The sequence below is a fragment of the Syzygium oleosum genome, unplaced genomic scaffold (genome assembly GCF_021117445.2).
Source record: "Syzygium oleosum isolate NSW1041296 unplaced genomic scaffold, Sole_v2.1 Sole_v2.15, whole genome shotgun sequence".
Classification (NCBI taxonomy): domain Eukaryota; kingdom Viridiplantae; phylum Streptophyta; class Magnoliopsida; order Myrtales; family Myrtaceae; genus Syzygium; species Syzygium oleosum.
Genome location: NW_026607499.1, coordinates 5,109,853 through 5,128,606, shown reverse-complemented (window position 1 = coordinate 5,128,606; position 18,754 = coordinate 5,109,853). Strand labels below are relative to the sequence as shown.

Here is an 18,754-nt window from a genome sequence, read left to right as displayed (position 1 = left end):
CTCTTATGAACTTTCATAATAGTATCTTGTTGGTTTCAACTATGTCTCAGGCATTTTCATCACTATTAACTTTTTTGGGGTTAATGTGGTATTCCATTCGCTAATGAACTGTTCAAATCATTATGCGGCACAATACTATTTGAAGGGTACACGATTATAGTAGTTATAGTAGGAAAGAGATTTATCCTTAACGTAAATTCTTGCAATGTCTCTACCATCTTAAATATTAATTCATGTGATAAAAACTTGTCACTAAATGCATTAATTTGATGGTTGAGATTGTTGGGACGCAAATGGAGACACGATACAAGGATAAAGGATCTTCACTGGTGATAAGCCTCCAACTGAAAGCGAACTGGAAATTTAGGGTAGTAATAATGAAAGTTTTCGACCTTCGGAATGGAGTGATAGTATTTCTAAAGTACACGAACATTTTAGGCATATAGGTCTATACGTTGTTCCTATCATCAACAACTAGGACTTGACTTTGATCTGGCTCATACCCTTTATACACACATAGTAAGCAGTAACTTGTTGCCAGTAAGTGCTCTCTTGTTTTCATTCATATAAAAAAAAAAGGTACTCCACTCTTTTCAAATTGGCTTGGGAATAACTCTGAGGCTGTGTTTGGTCGACCGTATAAAAACCAGGATAGGATATTTTTTATCCTATCCTGTGTTTGGTGATGGTCCAGGATAGGATAAAGTCGGATATAGACCGGATATAGCCAGGATAAAAAAATCCAGGGGGAGGGGGTAGGATAGATCCGGATAGGATTTCTAATGCCTATTTTTCCAGAAACTCTACGCTCCACTCGCCGTCATCTTCATCCCCACACCTTGTGCGCTTTCACCAAAAAAATTTCTCGGCTTTTTTTACTTCACTGACTCCTCTAGACCCATGAATAGCAAAAAAAAAATAAAAAATTATCCTACCCGACTTTAAATCCGTAGTCCACCAAACAGTGGATAGGATATGAAGAAATCTCAGGATTTCTTATCCTATCCTATTCAGTCATATCCTGTTTAGAAATCCGGACGACCAAACGCAGTCTGAGAGGTTGAGCTCTTTGCAAGGTGATCCCAAACTTCTCTTCCATGCTCATGTCCTCTGGCTTGACCCCGCCTTCGAGCTCCCAATTGAAGGAATTTATGAGCGAACCGAGCATCCAATGCAAAATCCTCATGGCCAACGGCAAGCCGGGACATATGCGCCTACCGGCACCGAATGGAGCGAGCTCAAAATCTTGTCCCTTCACATCGATTTCGGACCCTAGAAATCGCTCCGGCATGAACACGTCCGGGTCTTTCCAAATGCTAGGGTCTCTTCCTATAGCCCACGCATTCACAAGAACTTGTGCACCCTTTGGGATAGTGAAACCGCCGATCTCGGTTTCCAATCCTGATTTGCGAGGAAGATAGAGAGGAACTGGGGGGTGCATCCGGAGAGTCTCTTTTATGATGGCTTGTAAGTAGGGCATACGAGCGATTTCAGATTCTTCTATGGGTTTCCCTTTGTTGATGACTCGATTGAGCTCAGCTTTCGCTCTAGAGAGCTTCTCAGGATTGTGGAGTAGCTTGGACAATGCCCATTCTAATGTGCTCGAAGTAGTGTCTGTTTCCGCAACAAATAAGTCCTATGAGTGTCCACCACAAGAGATGTTAAACGCTGCATGTCATTGTGACACATGAACTTTTATGTACCGATCTTTTAATGAACAATTTATATCTCTAGATATTTACAAATTTCTTTTATAAAGAGACAAGATAAGCTCCAAATCGCTATTGTAACTAGATCGGCATATGTAAACACCAATAACAACTTGCAAAATTATCCTATAAACCAACTTTTTCAATCAAATTATTCAGCTCTATTGCATTATTGAAAGAAAACAAATGCAAAAGGTACTGCTTGGGTCTGGCTCACCGTCCACATCCACGTCCACGTCAAAATCCAACATATGATCTAGGACTTTTCTAACACTTTTCCACAACTTTTAGCATCCAAAGAATTATTAAAAAAACTCAACCTTCACCTTCGTTTATGTAGCGAGTGATAATTAACAAAAGACTGATCCGTGCCTTGTCTTAATACGGGTTCCTAACTCAAAAAATTGTCTATTTTCAAAAATATTTTAAAAAATTATATGCAAATCTACAAGTTGATATAAATCACATTTTGAAAGTTTTGAGCATCTTATATCGAATAAGTAAAAGTTCGCGAGATCAATATTTAAAAAAAAAAAAACAAAAAGTAAAAACTAATGAAAAGCCAATCTAAGGTAGAAAAGTGAAGGCCAGTACTAAAATTCCATTAATTGCTATGTTGGTGAATATGATAACTAAGGCAAAAAAAAAGCATGATCAAATTACTAGAAAAGTACCAAGAGAAAGTGCTTGATGAGGAAAATGTCCACGTCCTGGCTCTTGTCTTCTCTCGCATCAAGTAGCGTGTCTAACACATCGTTCTTTCTAATAGAACCAACCGTCGCCCTATCTCGCAACCTCTTCTCGATCAAGCTGTCGAAGAGCTCGAAAATCTTCGTGAAATAGACCGTCATACGCCGCCTTGAGCCTTGCAGGTCGATCTTCTTAAGCGCGGGGAAATAATCCGCCAGGTTTGGGTTTCCAGCCTCGACCATGATGCACCAAACAAGGTCCTTGAAGTCTCTCGCCGAACCAGACGGTCGGCCAAATCCTCGGACAACATGGTCTTCGACAATAGATTGACTACAGTTTTGAAAGCCACTTCGCCAATATCGACAGCATCACCCGTAGAAAGGCTTCTCTTGATGTAGCCAACAAGCTCTTGAACTTTCTCGTGGCGGATATGTTGATTGGACTCGAGCTTCTTGTGAGAGAAGATGTGCAAATTGCATATCTTTCTAAGGTTCCTCCAGAGAGGTGAGACGGGGAGCCAAGGCAAGCCGAGCTCGTCTTGCCTCAAGGCAGTGACGGAGTCGGGGATCGTGCGGTTGGAGAAGATCGCGTCGTGGGTTTGGAGGATCTCTCTTGCGATTGCTGGAGATGAAACAACAATTGTGGTTACATGACCAAGTTGAAGCTTGATGATGGGGCCGTAAGTGCAGGAGAGCCCGGCAAGGGACTTGTGAGGATGAGAGCCAAGGCTTAGGAGGTTACCGACGACCGGAAGCAGCGGCGGACCTGGAGGGAGGTTTGAAAGAGTCGTTTTGCTCTTCTTTCTCATGAAAGAAAGAACTTCGAACAAACCCCATACAAAAAAGAGACCGAAAAATAGGACCAAGACGTCCATAACTAAGGAGGCTTTTGGTGTAAAGCTACAAGCTGATGCTCTCTCTTATGTTTCAGCTGGGGTTTATAACTTGCGTCCATCAAGGGACATCTGTTGAGTACTTATATGAGTAGAATATTTGAATGTTCAAAATGTGGGGGATGCCGTTCTTGTAATTAATATGCAATAACTAATCGTCCAACCATAAGATTTCACCAGATTACGTTCACATGCGGCATGCCACATAAAAAATGATCTAATTTAATTTCAACGTATCAACTGAAATTAGGTTACATATCATAGTGCACTAAGAGTTAAAATGACAAATTAAAAAATGGAATTTGATAACGACAATACCTCAAAACTCAACTAAATTCATCAATAATTCTAGACTTGAGAGTTGCTTCTGACTGTTCTCGCAGCTAACTGTATCCGTCGCCCTAGGGATGGCGACCGAAACTTTTATCAAGTGGTGGCGTCCCTTAGATATCATCGGGAGATGTTTTCTTTCGTGCTAACTGAAATGGTGAAAATTGCAGGTCAAGTGTATCTTTCGAGAGGAATTAGATAGGGAGATCTTCTCTTTCCTCATTTGTTTATCTCAGTGGTTGATGTTCTCTCGCATATCTTAGTACAGCCAGGAGCTACCAACAAAATTTAGAATATACATTTAATATGCAACGTATCCTAACGTGTCGGAATTCTCATTTTTTTGAGAAATGACGTGTCGGCGTATCGTATCGTGTCGCGTATCGCATGTCGGTGTCGGTTCTACTTACGTTACAGGTTGAGAAAAAGAAAGAAAAATAATATCAAGGATATAGGATTCCAATAAATGTAAGGTTTCGACCAGAAAAAAATATATGTAAGGTTTATGAGTCATTTCATCCGGAGTTGGTCCAGTCCTCGATCTTACATATATTAGAATCCTATATATTGGACCCACAGGGTCGGTCTCTGATCCTAAAATTTGGGGACTAACACTGTGTTAGTTGGTCATTGGGTTAGATGCTGGACCGACCCAACCAAGACCATGCTCATCCCTATACCAATTTGATGAGAAAATATATTTATTGAAACCCGTCATGCCTAATAGGAGACAATCCCATCAAATATGTAAAAGAGGGATATGAGGAGTCAAACTTGAGACAATTGATTCGGGTACCAATTTGAAATTATGTGAGCAACTATTTACTCCAAGAGCCTAATCTATTAGAGAAAACGTGGAGTATGATTTATATCTTGACAACAAAATATGACTAAGTCAAGTTGTGTGAGATTTGCTTAAATCGGGGTCACGCATTGATGGATGTACTTCTTTTATGCGCATTAGGAAATAGATAGAGATAGGCCTAACCAAGACCATGCTCAACCTTATACCAATTTGATGATGGCCTTAAAAATATATTTATTGAAAGGGTTAATACCATGAAAATTCCTAAATTGGTACACTTATGATAAATTTACCCCAAACTAATTTTTTGACCACTAAAAAACCCCGAACATGTATACTTGTACAATTTTGCCGTAAACTAATTTTTTTTATCATGGTACATTTATGACAAATTTACCCTCTATTAAATTGGATTAATACCACGAAAAATCACAAACTAGTACACATGTGACAAATAAAGGGTAAAACCTCAAACTGGTACATTCGTCAATTGCTACGTGTCATCCAACTTAGAGATTTGATGGTAAAATTTAACCGAAATTAGCGTAGGGAAAAAGTGTCACAGGTATACTAGTTTGAGGTTTTTGATTGTCAAAAATTAATTTGAGATAAATTTGTTACAAGTGCACCAGTTTAGGATTTTTCGTGGTATTAGCCCTCATTGAAACCCATCACGCTTAACAAGAGACAATCCCATCAAATGTGTAAAAGAGGGATATGAGGAATCAAACTTGAGACAATTGATTCGGTACTAATTTGAAATTATGTGCGCAACTATTTACTCTAAGAGCCTAATCTATTAGACAAAATGTGGAATATGATTTATATCTTGACAATGAAATATGACTAAATCAAGTTGTGCGCTTTATTTGCTTAAGTCGGGGTCACGCGTTGATGGATGTACTTCTTTTATACGCATTAGGAAATAGATAGAGATAGGCCTAACCAAGACCATGCTCAACCTTCTACCAATTTGATGATGGCCTTAAAAATATATTTACCGAAAGGATTAATACCATGAAAAACCCTAAACTGGTACACTTATGACAAATTTACCCCAAACTAATTTTTTGAACACCAAAAAACCCCAAACAGATATACCTGTAACAATTTTACCCTAAAATAATTTTTTATCATGGTACATTTTTGACAAATTTATCCTCTATTAAATTGAATTAATACCACGAAAAATCACAAACTAGTACACATGTGACAAACAAAGGGTAAAATCCCAAACTGGTACACTCGTCAATTGCTACGTGTCATCTAACTTAGAGATTTGAAAGTAAAATTTAACAGAAACTAGCGGAGGGAAAAAGTATCACAGGTGTACTAGTTTGGAATTTTTTATGGTCAAAAAATTAATTTGAGATAAATTTGTCACAAGTGCACCAGTTTAGGATTTTTCATGGTATTAACCCTCGTTGAAATCCATCACACCTAATAAGAGACAATCCCATCAAATGTGTAAAAGAGGGATATGAGGAATCAAACTTGAGACAATTGAATCGGTGCTCATTTGAAATTATGTGCGCAACTACTTACTCTAAGAGCCTAATCTATTAGAGAAAAAATATGACTCAATCAAGTTGTGCACTCGATTTGCTTAAGTTGGGGTCGCGCATTGATGGACCACCATTTGCAAGAATTGGAGAAGATTGGGCCACGGACGATTGATGAGAACCGAGAAGCCTACTGGGCCATGGCCATGGCAGATGGGCCAATTCAATGGAACTGCTAAAAGGGTTGAAATCCACCAAGACGAGCAATGTATGGATCGTGATTGGATAACATTTGAAGAATGGTAGTGTGAATACTCGATCAAGTCTAAATCAATTTTGCACACCGACGCATCTCTCCGTATGGACCCTCTATCCATTTCACATTCTCCTTTTTTGTCCCTTTTCCCTTAATAAAACATTTTTTTTTGGGGACGAGTTTTTATCAAACATTTGAGAAACCTTATAAATTAGCAATTTAATGAGGCTTGGCCAAATGAAAAATACCAGAGCTTGGTGTCCTTTTCCTTCTGTTTCTCGCTGGCTTTGGAATGGCACTCAGCCCATTTCGCTTGGTTTCGAGCTCATCAATTCGACTTAATTCATCGTTTGATGAAAAATTCACAGTTTCAACCTTTCTAGCGCCTATCGTTGTCCAACCATAAGCACGCCCCTTTGTCGAAGAAGTTCGTGCCGCCACCGCCGTCGTCGGTTCGAATCTTTCCGACCCTTCGTTTGCTTCTCCGGTTACGCGCTTCCGTATTAAAATATTCAAACATCAAACAACGCGTTCATCTAAAACTTCAAATTCCCGAAGCAATTGGCGGCGATTTGGAGTTTCTTCCATCGGCTTCTGCCGAAATGTCAATAACAGACGGCCGGAAACGAAGGGGTAAAAAGTAAAAACACTTCAGTCGGGCCAAACTCGAGAGTCAAAGCAAAAAGCACAAAAGCGGAAAAGAGCTTTAAAAGAAAAAAAAAAACAGAAGGAGAAAAGAAAATGGAAATTAAAAAAAAAAAAAGAAAAAAAGAGGAGAGAGTATCCAATACCGACACTCTGACTCGACAAAGCTCGCTTCGCGAGGAATCTAATGATGTTTCTGTTCTCAGCCGTTGAAAGCTCTCCCCATCCAACGCTCCACGCTCCATCTGCCCCCACGCCAAATCTGAACCTCCGCCGTCCGATCGAATCCACCGCCCTCCCTTCCCCCATCGCCATATCAAATCGCCATCGTCATCGTCATCGTCTCTCTCTCTCTCTCTCTAGATCTCAGAAACCCAAAAACCATCCTCTCTCTCTCTCTCTCTCTCTCTCTCTCTCTGGCGCGCGCCGAAAGAGAGAGACTTGAGAGGGTGGAGGTGTCCGCCGCATCTACGGTCTCGCCGTCGAGCGGCGGCCGCCGCCGCCATGGTCGAAGCCCAGACATGGACGACCCGCCGGATGAGCAACCCGAGGCTGGACCCCGCCGCCTCCGCCGCCGACCAGCTGGTCGACATCCCGGCGACCCCCCCCGGCGAGGCCCGCGGCAACGCCGCCGCGGGATCCCACCACCTCTCCCCCACCGTCCTGACGGCCCTGATCATCGCCTCCTGGTACCTCTCCAACATCGGCGTCCTCCTCCTCAACAAGTACCTCCTCAGCTTCTACGGCTATCGGTACCCCATCTTCCTGACGATGCTCCACATGATTTCTTGCTCCATCTACAGCTACTTCGCCATTAATTTCCTCGAGCTAGTCCCCCTCCAGCACATCCTCTCGCGGAAGCAGTTCTTGAAGATCTTCGCTCTGAGCGCCATTTTTTGCTTCTCGGTCGTTTGTGGGAATACCTCGCTGAGGTACATTCCTGTTTCGTTCAATCAGGCCATCGGGGCGACGACGCCCTTCTTCACCGCGATCTTTGCTTTCTTGATTACTTGCAAGAAAGAGACCGGGGAGGTGTACCTCGCTCTCCTGCCTGTGGTTTTTGGGATTGTTGTGGCCAGCAATAGTGAGCCCTTGTTTCATTTGTTTGGGTTCTTGGTCTGTGTTGGCTCGACTGCCGGGAGGGCTTTGAAGTCGGTGGTTCAAGGGATTTTGCTGACGTCTGAAGCTGAGAAGCTTCACTCCATGAACTTGCTATTGTACATGGCGCCGATGGCAGCTATGATTCTGTTGCCCTTTACTCTGTACATCGAGGGCAATGTGGCTGCGGTCACCATCGAGAAGGCACGGAGCGATCGATTCATTGTGTTCCTGTTGGTGGGGAACGCAACGGTGGCGTATTTGGTGAACTTGACGAATTTCATGGTGACGAAGCACACCAGCGCGCTCACATTGCAGGTGCTCGGGAATGCCAAGGCGGCTGTGGCGGCTGTCGTGTCGGTTTTGATATTTAGGAACCCCGTGACAGTGATGGGGATGACGGGGTTTGCCGTCACGATCATGGGCGTGGTGCTCTACAGCGAGGCGAAGAAGAGATCGAAGGTCATGATGAATCGTTGAGAGAGTTAACAAGGTGATCCAGAATACGGTGCAGCTCTTTTATTTCTTTTGTATGTTCGCATTGGAATTCATCAATTCTTATCGATGCTTTAGTTGATTGGAGGGAAATATGATTTAAGGAAGGAAGCTAATGAGATTGAATTGTATAGGACGGGGATGAAGGGAAAGAGATCTGAGGAGATCTGATTTCTCTTGAGTCCCTCTTTCTCTTTTCTTGCCTTTAATTGTTCTTGATTGGTGGGGGTAGAATAAGAGAATGAACTCTTCTCTTTTACTCTACCCTGCAATGTTATAGCTTTTTGTATTGGGACTTCGCAAAGATTTATTCCAATATCATTGGCAACGCATTATGTGGGAAGAAAAGTCTTCCCAACTTCAATTGTTTTTTGGAATTCTTACTAAATTCGGGTGTGCTGACACTTCTCAGTCCTGATCTCTCAGAGTATATATGTATCCTTCTGATATCTTTGAGAAATGTAGTTGATTGTGAATGTCTTTATCATTTACATTCTGTTTCCTCTTGAATCTCCGGCACTCAGAACTTTCAGATAGACCGGTGGGACGGTAAACAACCTGCTGTTTTCTAGTTGCTTCGCGTTTGAAGTGAGAGAAGTACATGTAGATTTCACTGGCTTGATCTTTGTTCTATCCGGATGGTCATATTTACTCCACAATAGTAGGTTTTATTTAATGATAAACAAGATTTCATTAAGTAGGGATAGGGTTTTTCTCGACCATGATTCATGTAATTTCTCTGTTAGAAGTTTAAATCGGTAAATTTTGGCTTCACCTGTGTGCATTAGTTTTGGCAAGCATGTCAGCCGTTGCTACAGACGGTAGAATGAGGATTCTAGTTTCCTGAATCATCAGGTTCCATTTTGTTTTAGCTAATCAATTTTTACAAAGATTGATCTTGTCTGAGTACCCTTTTGTGCATCGTCATCGAAGACGAAAGGTTAGTCATTGTCCAGTCCGCTGCTTCGTCCTAGTTTGTGAGGATGCTACTGGCCTGATTTACAGCAGTTCAAGTAATGCTTCCTGGCTCCTCCTCAGATTTGTAATTGGACCATCCAATTGTCCAAATAATAGCAGAATTTTTCTGGAGCTTTTAAATGATGTGTATGTATCAGTTGATGATCGCCTTGGTTGTAAATGAACCGCTTTGAAGATGAGTCGAGACATCTTTATCTCATCCAATTCCAAATATCTTTGCCGAATTGTGTGAATCTGTAGAGGCAGACTGTCAGGGTCATTCATCCAATGACTTAAGTATTTTCCTGATTTCCTGTTTGTTGCTGATTATCCTCTCCCTCAATTTCATTTTTAACAAAAATGGAAACTTGCTGGCTTAGGTGGAAAGAAGATCTGGTCTTTAATTCATTAGAAGAAACTCCAATCTTTCCAGTCTGTCCCCAGCCAGCTGTTGAAGTTGCCACGACAGAGACCGGCGAGTCCTCATTCACCAGAATCCTTTTCCCCCAACTTGTCCTCGTTGAGAGAAGTTGCCACGACAGAGACCGGCGAGTCCTCATTCACCAGAATCCTTGTCCCCCAACTTGTCCCAAAAAACAAATAATCAAAAACCCAAAATAACTAAAGATGAGTACGTTCTTCAATCTGATTTGGACTTGGCAAGCGCAAGTGAAGATCTCGACTGGTTAACGTATTGGCAACCACCACCTAAACAACTCTCCGCACGTAGTTGCGTGGGGCAATTGGAGAACGATGATTGAAGATGACGCTTTTGCCTACCTTTTAAGCTAATCTCCCCCAAGAATGTTGGTGTTAGGTGTCCTGTTGTCGGTCACAGCAAAGAGTAGGTCTTTTAGCCTGAGATCTGCATACAAATAAAAAGACTTTTAAGTCTCGTTATGGGTCTCTTTTGTTAGGTTGATGTTAATTTTTATTGTGAAAAGTTACGTGGTCAGTGTCAACGAAAAGGGGCAGAGCAACTCCTTGAGACGACTTCGTTTGTTACAAATTTGTGTGGAGGGTGAACTTCCTACTTCCTAGCTTGAAAGTTTAATTGGAGTCTTACCATCTATGTTCCATCCTCGTGTTGTTAAAGAAAACCAGCAATTGCATTGACTCTATTTCCCCTTCATCTTGTTTTTGTTTTCCGGGTTTGCAACGATTGAGTGGAGAACACAAGCGAAGAACTCATGACACTAATACTTATCGGAATTATCAACACGGTCGAACGTGATGAAGTGGCTTTTGATGGTGATTTTGTTCAATTCATGTATACGAATGTTATGAACTGGATTAGCATCGAACTTGATAGTTCAGTGGTAAAGGAGTCTATATTGTCTTTCATGATATCATAAATTCGAGCCATGTCGTAAGCGAACCTCCAGCCAATTTATGCCCTAGGCATCTAATACATCATGTGAAGAGATTTTCGAATTTTTCTACTTCTGGTATGCTATTGAGGTTCGCAAACTCGACAGCTCCTGGTGGATTGAATAGTTATAGTTCAAAAACCAAACATTTCGTAGAGGATGTGAGACCTTTACAGCGATGCTCAAGGGTAATTATGTTGGTCGCCCCTCTCCACCACTTCATTAATATTTGAAAAAAAAAATGGTTTGAAGTGGGACATTCTATTGAAATTCTTCTAGTACATCTAGTACCGCGAATTAATACTCTTTCAAGTCCTCTTGAAAAAACGGATGCTACCAAAAGTTTATTTGTTATGACTAACTAATTTACCAAATCCAACCAATTCCTTTTTTCTGTAGAAATAAGGAGCCCGAACAATTCTAATCGGGAAAGTAAGGAAACATTTTCCGTTAACTAAGAAAACATTTTCTGTTGACTCATTTTCCTAAGCAAATCAAATGCCGGAAAATGAGGAAAGTGTTTTCCTAAAAAAAAAATTCCTTGAAACAAATGGACTCTTGAAGTGATTTTCAATGTATAATGAGTCTCAATAATTTCATTTGTGGGATTTTTTTTCTCTATGCAACTGTAGAATCATAATACTAGTAGAAAATAACATAAGACATAATGGGTCCGTTTGGTTCGACTTTGGGGGAATGCAAATACTTTTGGGCTAAAGGGGTTTTCCGAAATGCAAGTAGTATTTGGTAAGTGTTTTTTAAAATCAACTTGGACTAAAGGACTTTTGCTAATATTTAAAAAAAAGGCTCCGGTGGAGCTTAACCACCAACCACCGCCGTCGGCCAACCGCCGACGACCAGATCTAGTTGCCAGCCATCGCCGCCTGGGGTCACACGACCTCAAGCGGCGGTCGTTGGGGTTGCGCGACCCCTAGGCGGTGGTCGCCGAGGTCAGGCTAGCCCTTAAGCGGAGGTCGCCGGCCGCCGGACCTGCCTCTGAGGAAGATGAACAGTCGCAATGAACAGTGCAAGTTGCATTCCGAAAATGCAACATCTCAATGCACCTCTACCTTGCATTGGCCAAAAGTCCCTTGGAGAGCATTCCAAATGCAATTGCATCTCCCCAATGTGAGTTAAAAAAGTTGCCAAACACCATTTGCATTTGGACAATGGACTTTAAAGCCCAAGTGAGCATTCCAAATGCTGACCAAACGGGGCCAACATCCATAGCAAGTTTGTCATTTGTTAAGGCTCCTCTCTACCTTAACAACTCAACACAACTCAAAACACGTGATGTAGAACAGTTAGCCTGTGATTATCTTGAAGAATGTGATCGCCGTAATCACCGGAAATTTCGGCAGTTTTTTTGATTAGGCAGTTTTTTTTACTTTAGGCAATTTCGAATTATCAATATTTCGTTTGATTTTATTAGATAAGATTAGATTTAATTTTATTAGATAAGATTAGATTAGATTTGCTTTGATGTTATCTTCATTAATTCGGATATCTTTAGGAGTCCTATCATTATAAAAGGACGTCCAGCTTTGTATTCAGATTATTATCTAAATGAAATTGAATTGAATTCCAGTCGAATCGTGGAAGAGTTTTTCAAGTTATCGCTTCTATCTGCGTCATTTGGTATCAGAGCAGGTTTCTCCTGTGACGATGGTGAATAACGTGAATGTCAATCTCCCCGCTGCTGAGGGCCGTGAGAACGAGCCTATTACGCGGGCTGAGTTCAATCAGTTTGTGGATCAAACCGATCGGAGGTTTCAAGAGATCCTTGATGCCATCCAGCGTTTGTCCACAAACCATGCACCTGGCGTTCTTCCAGCCGAGCGAATTCGTGTCGTTCGTGATCTCGAAGATGCTATGGGGCGTGGAGGAATTCCCCGACATAGGCGTCAAGACTATGTCGAGGATACGGAAGACGAAGACGATGATTTCCAGGAGATACAGATTCGTGGTGGTCGCCGATACAGGGGATTCCAAGAGGAGCATGTTCGTGGGGATCGACGGCAGGGGGGCTATCGACGAGATCCTGAGTAGTATCAACTAAAGGTAGATCTCCCTACTTTCAATGGGAATTTGGATATTGAAGATTTCCTTAACTAGCTTTGGGAGGTCGAAAAATTCTTCGACGCTATGGATATTGACGAGAATCGCCAAGTGAAACTTGTGGCGTACAAGTTGAAGGGTGGCGCTTCAGCTTGGTGGGAACAGACTCAATTGACGCGACGTCGACAAGGCAAGGCTCCTATTCGATCATGGGGTCAGATGAAATAGAAGTTGAAGAAGAGGTTCCTCCCAACGGACTATGAGCAACTGTTATTTCAGCAATTCCAGAATTGCCGACAATCGAATAGATCGGTCCAAGCTTATACGGAAGCGTTCCTTCGACTCTCCGCTCGCAATAACCTGGATGAGTCCGAGGCACAACAAACTGCTAGGTACATTAATGGTTTGCGACTTAATATCCAGGATCGGGTTTCTTTGCATCGACTATTCTCTGTCGAAGACACCCAGGATATGGTGCCAAAAATTAAGGTGCAATTGGAGAGGACTAGCCCTAGTACTCGTGGTAGCAATTATTCGAGTCGTGGGTCATTCGGGAAAGGAAGACAGCCTGATGTTGCAAGTTCTTCTAGTCAACAAACACCTGATTCGAGCCGAGTTCCAGGAGATACTACTAGGACAGCTAAGGAAGCAGTCGCAGCAAACAATCGCACTCCCAATCAGAATACCCAGAATCCATATGCCAAACCCCAACCGATCAAGTGCTACAAGTGTAACGAGTTAGGCCATCGTTCCAGCGATTGTCCTCGTCGTAGAATGGCCAATATCGTTGAACATGACGAAGATGTGTATGAGGAAGATTGGGAAAATGAAGAAGAAGTGGGAGTGGAAGATGAAGTGGGCGAGCAAGTTAATTGTGTTGTGCATCGTCTATTGCTTACTCCGCGGATAGAAGATACCCAGCGGAATCAGCTTTTCCACGCTCGCTGTACTGTCAACGGCAAAGTATGCGATATCATTATTGACAGCGGAAGTTGCGAGAACATAGTGTCAAAGGCCTTGGTGGATCACTTGCAACTAAAGACGGAGCCGCATCCCGTGCCCTACACGATCGGGTGGATACGCAAGAGAGCAGAACTTAAGGTAAACCAATTATGTCGTTTACCTATTTCGATCGGGAAATCATATCAAGATACTATTGTCTGTGATGTTGTGGAGATGGATGCGTGTCATGTTTTACTGGGTCGGCCATGGCAATATGATGTTGATGCTACACACCGAGCTAGGGAGAATACGTATTCTTTTGTGTGGAAAATGACTAAAATTACTTTGAGACCAAAGAGTAATTCCCCTCAGATTGTGAAGAAGCAGAATGCAGGGATTATGATGAACATCCGAAAGCATGAAGGGATGTATATGATTGTGGACAAGGACGACCAGCAAGTTGTGGTTCGTGTTCCCGACATTCTTAAGCCCTTATTAAAGGTATTCAGTGATGTTATGCCTGAGGATTTACCTGACGGATTACCTCCTTTGAGGGATATCCAGCATGAGATTGATTTTCTTCGAGGAGCTAGTCTTCCTAATTTGCCGCATTATCGGATGAATCCGAAAGAGAATCAGATTCTACAGGAGCAGGTGGGAGATGTCCTTCGAAAGGGCTTCTTGCGTGAAAGCAAAAGTCCATGTGCAGTTCCTGCGCTTCTCACGCCAAAGAAAGACGGCACCATGGGTATGTGTGTAGATAGTCGTGCCATTAACCGGATTACTGTCAAGTATAGGTTTCCGATTCCACGACTTGATGATATGCTAGACAGACTTGCTGGATCACAGAATTTTACGAAGATCGACCTTCGAAGCGGATACCACCAAGTTCGCATCCGTCCTGGCGACGAATGGAAAACGGCCTTCAAGACAAGTACGGGTTTGTACGAATGGCTTGTCATGCCGTTTGGACTCACTAACGCGCCTAGTACTTTCATGCGTTTGATGACTCAGGTTCTCAAACCTTTTCTTGGCAAGTTTGTGGTAGTTTTCTTTGATGATATACTCATATATAATCCGGATAGGTGTCAATACATGGAGCACTTGAGGGATGTCCTACTAACCTTGTAGCAAAATAAATTGTTCATTAATCTGAAAAAGTGTAGCTTCAAGACAGAACGCCTCTTGTTTTTGGGTTTTGTTGTTGGCGTGGATGGACTTCACGTTGATGCAGATAAGGTGGCCGTGATTCGCAATTGGCCAGTTCCAAAGAATGTTGGCGAGGCTCGAAGTTTCCATGGTCTTGCAACATTCTATAGGCCTTTCATTCGAGATTTCAGTACTATTATGGCCCCGATCACTGACTGTTAAAAGAAGGGCAAATTCCATTGGGGAGAAGAAGCTTCGGCCAGTTTTGCTCTTATAAAAGAAAAACTCTCCACGGCGCCGGTATTGATGCTCCCTGATTTTGAGAAAGTGTTCGAGCTGGACTGTGATGCTTCCGGCGTCGGGATTGGCGCTGTCCTTTCCCAAGAAGGTAAGCCTATAGCCTTCTTTAGTGAAAAACTTAATGAAGTTCGCCGGCGTTGGTCGACGTATGAGCAGAAATATTATGCTGTCGTGCGAGCTATAAAGCATTGGCAGTCCTATCTTTATCAATAGGAATTTGTTCTTAACACGGATCATCAGGCTCTTAAATATATCAAGAGTCAGAAGCACTTAAATCGAATGCATGCACGATGGGTTTCTTTTCTGGAGCAATTTAATTTTGTGCTTCGTCACAAAGCAGGCCATTTAAATAAAGTGGCAGATGCGCTGAGTCGACGTGCTGCGACACTCGTGACCATGCGCACTGATGTTGTCGGTTTTGATCACCTATGTTCTCTTTATCCTGAGGATGATGATTTTGGTGAGATATGGGAGAAGTGTTCTGAAACAGGTTGTCATGGCGATATGATAATTCAAGAAAAATTCTTGTTCTTTGGCAATAGATTATGCATTCCTCGTGGTTCCTTGCGTGAACAACTCATTTGAGAGCTTCATGGTGGTACTCTCGGCGGACATTTGGGGCGAGATAAAACTGTAGCCTTGGTGGAGGAGCGGTACTATTGGCCTCAACTGAAGCCAGACGTGGGGCGATTTGTCAATAAATGCTACATTTGTCAAACCGCTAAGGGCCACTCTCAGAACACTGGTCTTTATACCCCCTTGCATATTCCTTCGGGTCCTTAGGTAGACATATCGATAGACTTCGTGGTGGGACTTCCTCGCACTCAACGGGGTTTAGATTCTGTTTTCGTGGTGGTTGATCGGTTTTCGAAGATGGCGCACTTCATCCCTTGTAAAAAAACTTCGGATGCTCCGCATGTGGCAAGTTTATTCTTTCGTGAAGTAGTCCGTCTCCATGGTGTGCCGAAGACAATCACTTCCGATCATGACACGAAATTTCTAAGCCATTTTTGGCGTACTTTATGGCGTTTGTTTGGAACTGATTTACAGTATAGTAGTTCTTTTCATCCCCAAACGGATGGTCAGACGGAAGTTGTGAATCGCACTATGGCGGATATCATTCGCTGCCTCTGCAATGATATGCCTAAGCAGTGGGACCGGTATCTTGCTCCTGCTGAGTTCGCCTTCAACAACTCGGTTAACCGCTCTACCGGTACATCTCCCTTTCAAGTTGTTTATGGGCGTACACCACAGCATACTCTGGATTTGGTTCCCTTGCTCAAGATTCACGGCTATAGTGTCGCAATGAGAATTTGGCGACAGAATTAATGAAGTCCAAACTTGTTGCTAGTCAATTGGTCGCTTCTAATTCAAAGTATAAGGAGGATGCTGACAAACGGCGACATTCGAAAATTTTTGAGGTAGGCGATGAGGTAATGGTTTTCCTGAGACAGGAGTGTTTTCCTGTAGGTACCTATAATAAACTGAAGCACAAGAAAATTGGTCCTTGCCGCATCCTCAAGAAGATCAACGACAATGCCTATGTAGTTGACCTTCCTGGTGATCTCAACATTTCCCCTACATTTAATGTGGCAGACTTATTTGAGTATCATGCTCCCGATACACCCCTCTATCCTAATCATAACTCGAGGGCGAGTTTTCCCGAAGAGGGAGGGAATGATGTAAAACAGTTAGCCTGTGATTATCTTGAAGAATGTGATCGCCGTAATCACCGGAAATTTCGGCAGTTTTTTTGATTAGGCAGGTTTTTTTACTTTAGTCAATTTCGAATTATCAATATTTCGTTTGATTTTATTAAATAAGATTAGATTTAATTTTATTAGATAAGATTTGATTTGATTTGCTTTGATGTTATCTTCATTAATTCGAATATCTTTAGGAGTCATATCATTATAAAAGGACGTCCAGCTTTGTATTCAGATTATTATCTAAATGAAATTGAATTGAATTCCAGTCGAATCGTGGAAGAGTTTTCCAAGTTATCGCTTCTATCTGCGTCAACACGCTATTGAGTTATATATACATATCTTAATATCTAAGATGGTTGGTGAAATATTAGCATAACACACCTTTGGCACAACTAACAATTGACCAAAGTTTGTGGCGAGTATGTGCAAACGGTGACGCTTGTAAACCCAATAAAGATGGAATGATTACACAAATGGTGCATGAACTTCGACCAAATATGCAATGTTGTCCCTAAACTTTTAATTTGTTCAATGTAGTCTTTAAACTTTAACCCAGTGTAAAATATCATCCATGAACTTTTAATTTGTTTAGTATGGCCCATGAACTTTTGGTAAATGTTCAATCTAGACCCTAGATTATTATAATCTTGGATTCAATCTAGTCCCTAATTTATCTAATCTAGAAACTAGATCGAACATTTACCAAAAGTTATTGAACCACATTAAACAAATTAAAAGTTAAAGAACGACATTGCATATTAGGCCAAAGTTCATAGATCATTTGCATCATTTTCCTAGAAAAGATTGCAGTGCTTCAAGAGCACTTCCAGAAAGAGTGGGGGATCAACAGCTGACATAGGGATGCATGTTGAGGATCGAAAGCTGCAGTGCTGCAAAAGGAGCCCATGAAATGTATTGGCCTCGGTCTCCCTAAACCAACCCCAATTTGATTCTCTAGTCCAAACTTGATCTGTGTCCAAGTCCTGTCCACTGGGTCTCGTCGGGACAACATGGACCTCATCAGTCCACAAACTTCACTGGCCAACTCCATCGTGGACAGATCACATATTGAATGAACTTGGATGCCTTATAAGGCCCACAACCACTAATATTACCATCCTTCAAGAATTTCAGAGGGCAAAATACCTGATTTTCCAATGGTGTGGTATCGTTTCTGGCATAAACTAGAAATAGCTTCTCTCTTTCTCTAGGGTTTTTTTCGGGTACGTTTTGAGCATTGTCACGCAATCCACTAGGTCAATAATCACGTGTCAAGTATAATTTTTTTTTTCCTTATTTCTTTTCAATATGATAACACTTCGCATGCGGTGATTGACTTGGGTGGACAGGAACGTCGTGTTCTATGAACACTTGAAAATCTTTCTCTAAGAGACCCTTTTTTCTTGACATGAGTATTGGATTCATATCTCATTAGCCCCCTGACTATACAACCTACGCTAGGTTTCCTGAAAAATGATCATGATCTCCTCAATCGAGTGGCTCGATTTACATGGTTGGTTTGTAGGAATGTATCATGCCATTTGTCAAATTGCACTAGTACATCTCCCCACAATCTAATGCAGGTCCGAAAGCATTTCGTGCACTAATATTACATCACACACAACATCTAGTCATCGGTCTCTCTCTCTCTCTCCCTTTCTCCATCCAATCAATAAAAATCCGTCGCATGCAAAAGCTAAATCCATACTTAACCCTAGGCCACAAGATGTTCATATTTACTTGAGCTCTCTCACGGGATTCTTCTCATACAAAAGATGAAGAAATCACTGTCTCCCAACTCCAACCAAACAACCACCTCCTACGATCCACATCTTTTTACCGACTTC

At 42.0% G+C, this 18,754-nt stretch overlaps 1 protein-coding gene and 1 pseudogene across 2 annotated transcripts; one reads left to right on the top strand and one right to left on the bottom strand.

Moving 5' to 3' along the window:
- Positions 1-1,036: 1,036 nt before the first annotated feature.
- LOC115687826 (geraniol 8-hydroxylase-like) lies at positions 1,037-3,345 on the bottom strand (annotated as a pseudogene).
- Positions 3,346-7,168: 3,823 nt separating this feature from the next.
- Positions 7,169-8,786, top strand: LOC115687815 (probable sugar phosphate/phosphate translocator At1g12500). Of its 2 annotated transcripts, XM_056318378.1 has the most exons (2): positions 7,169-7,518; positions 7,633-8,786. In XM_056318378.1, the coding sequence occupies exons 1-2, from the start codon at positions 7,334-7,336 to the stop codon at positions 8,405-8,407; spliced, it is 960 nt and encodes a 319-aa protein (XP_056174353.1). In that variant the 5' UTR covers positions 7,169-7,333; the 3' UTR covers positions 8,408-8,786. The 2 variants fall into 2 exon arrangements, with proteins under 2 accessions (XP_056174353.1, XP_030469354.1); XM_030613494.2 differs by having other exon boundaries at positions 7,171-8,786.
- Positions 8,787-18,754: the final 9,968 nt, after the last annotated feature.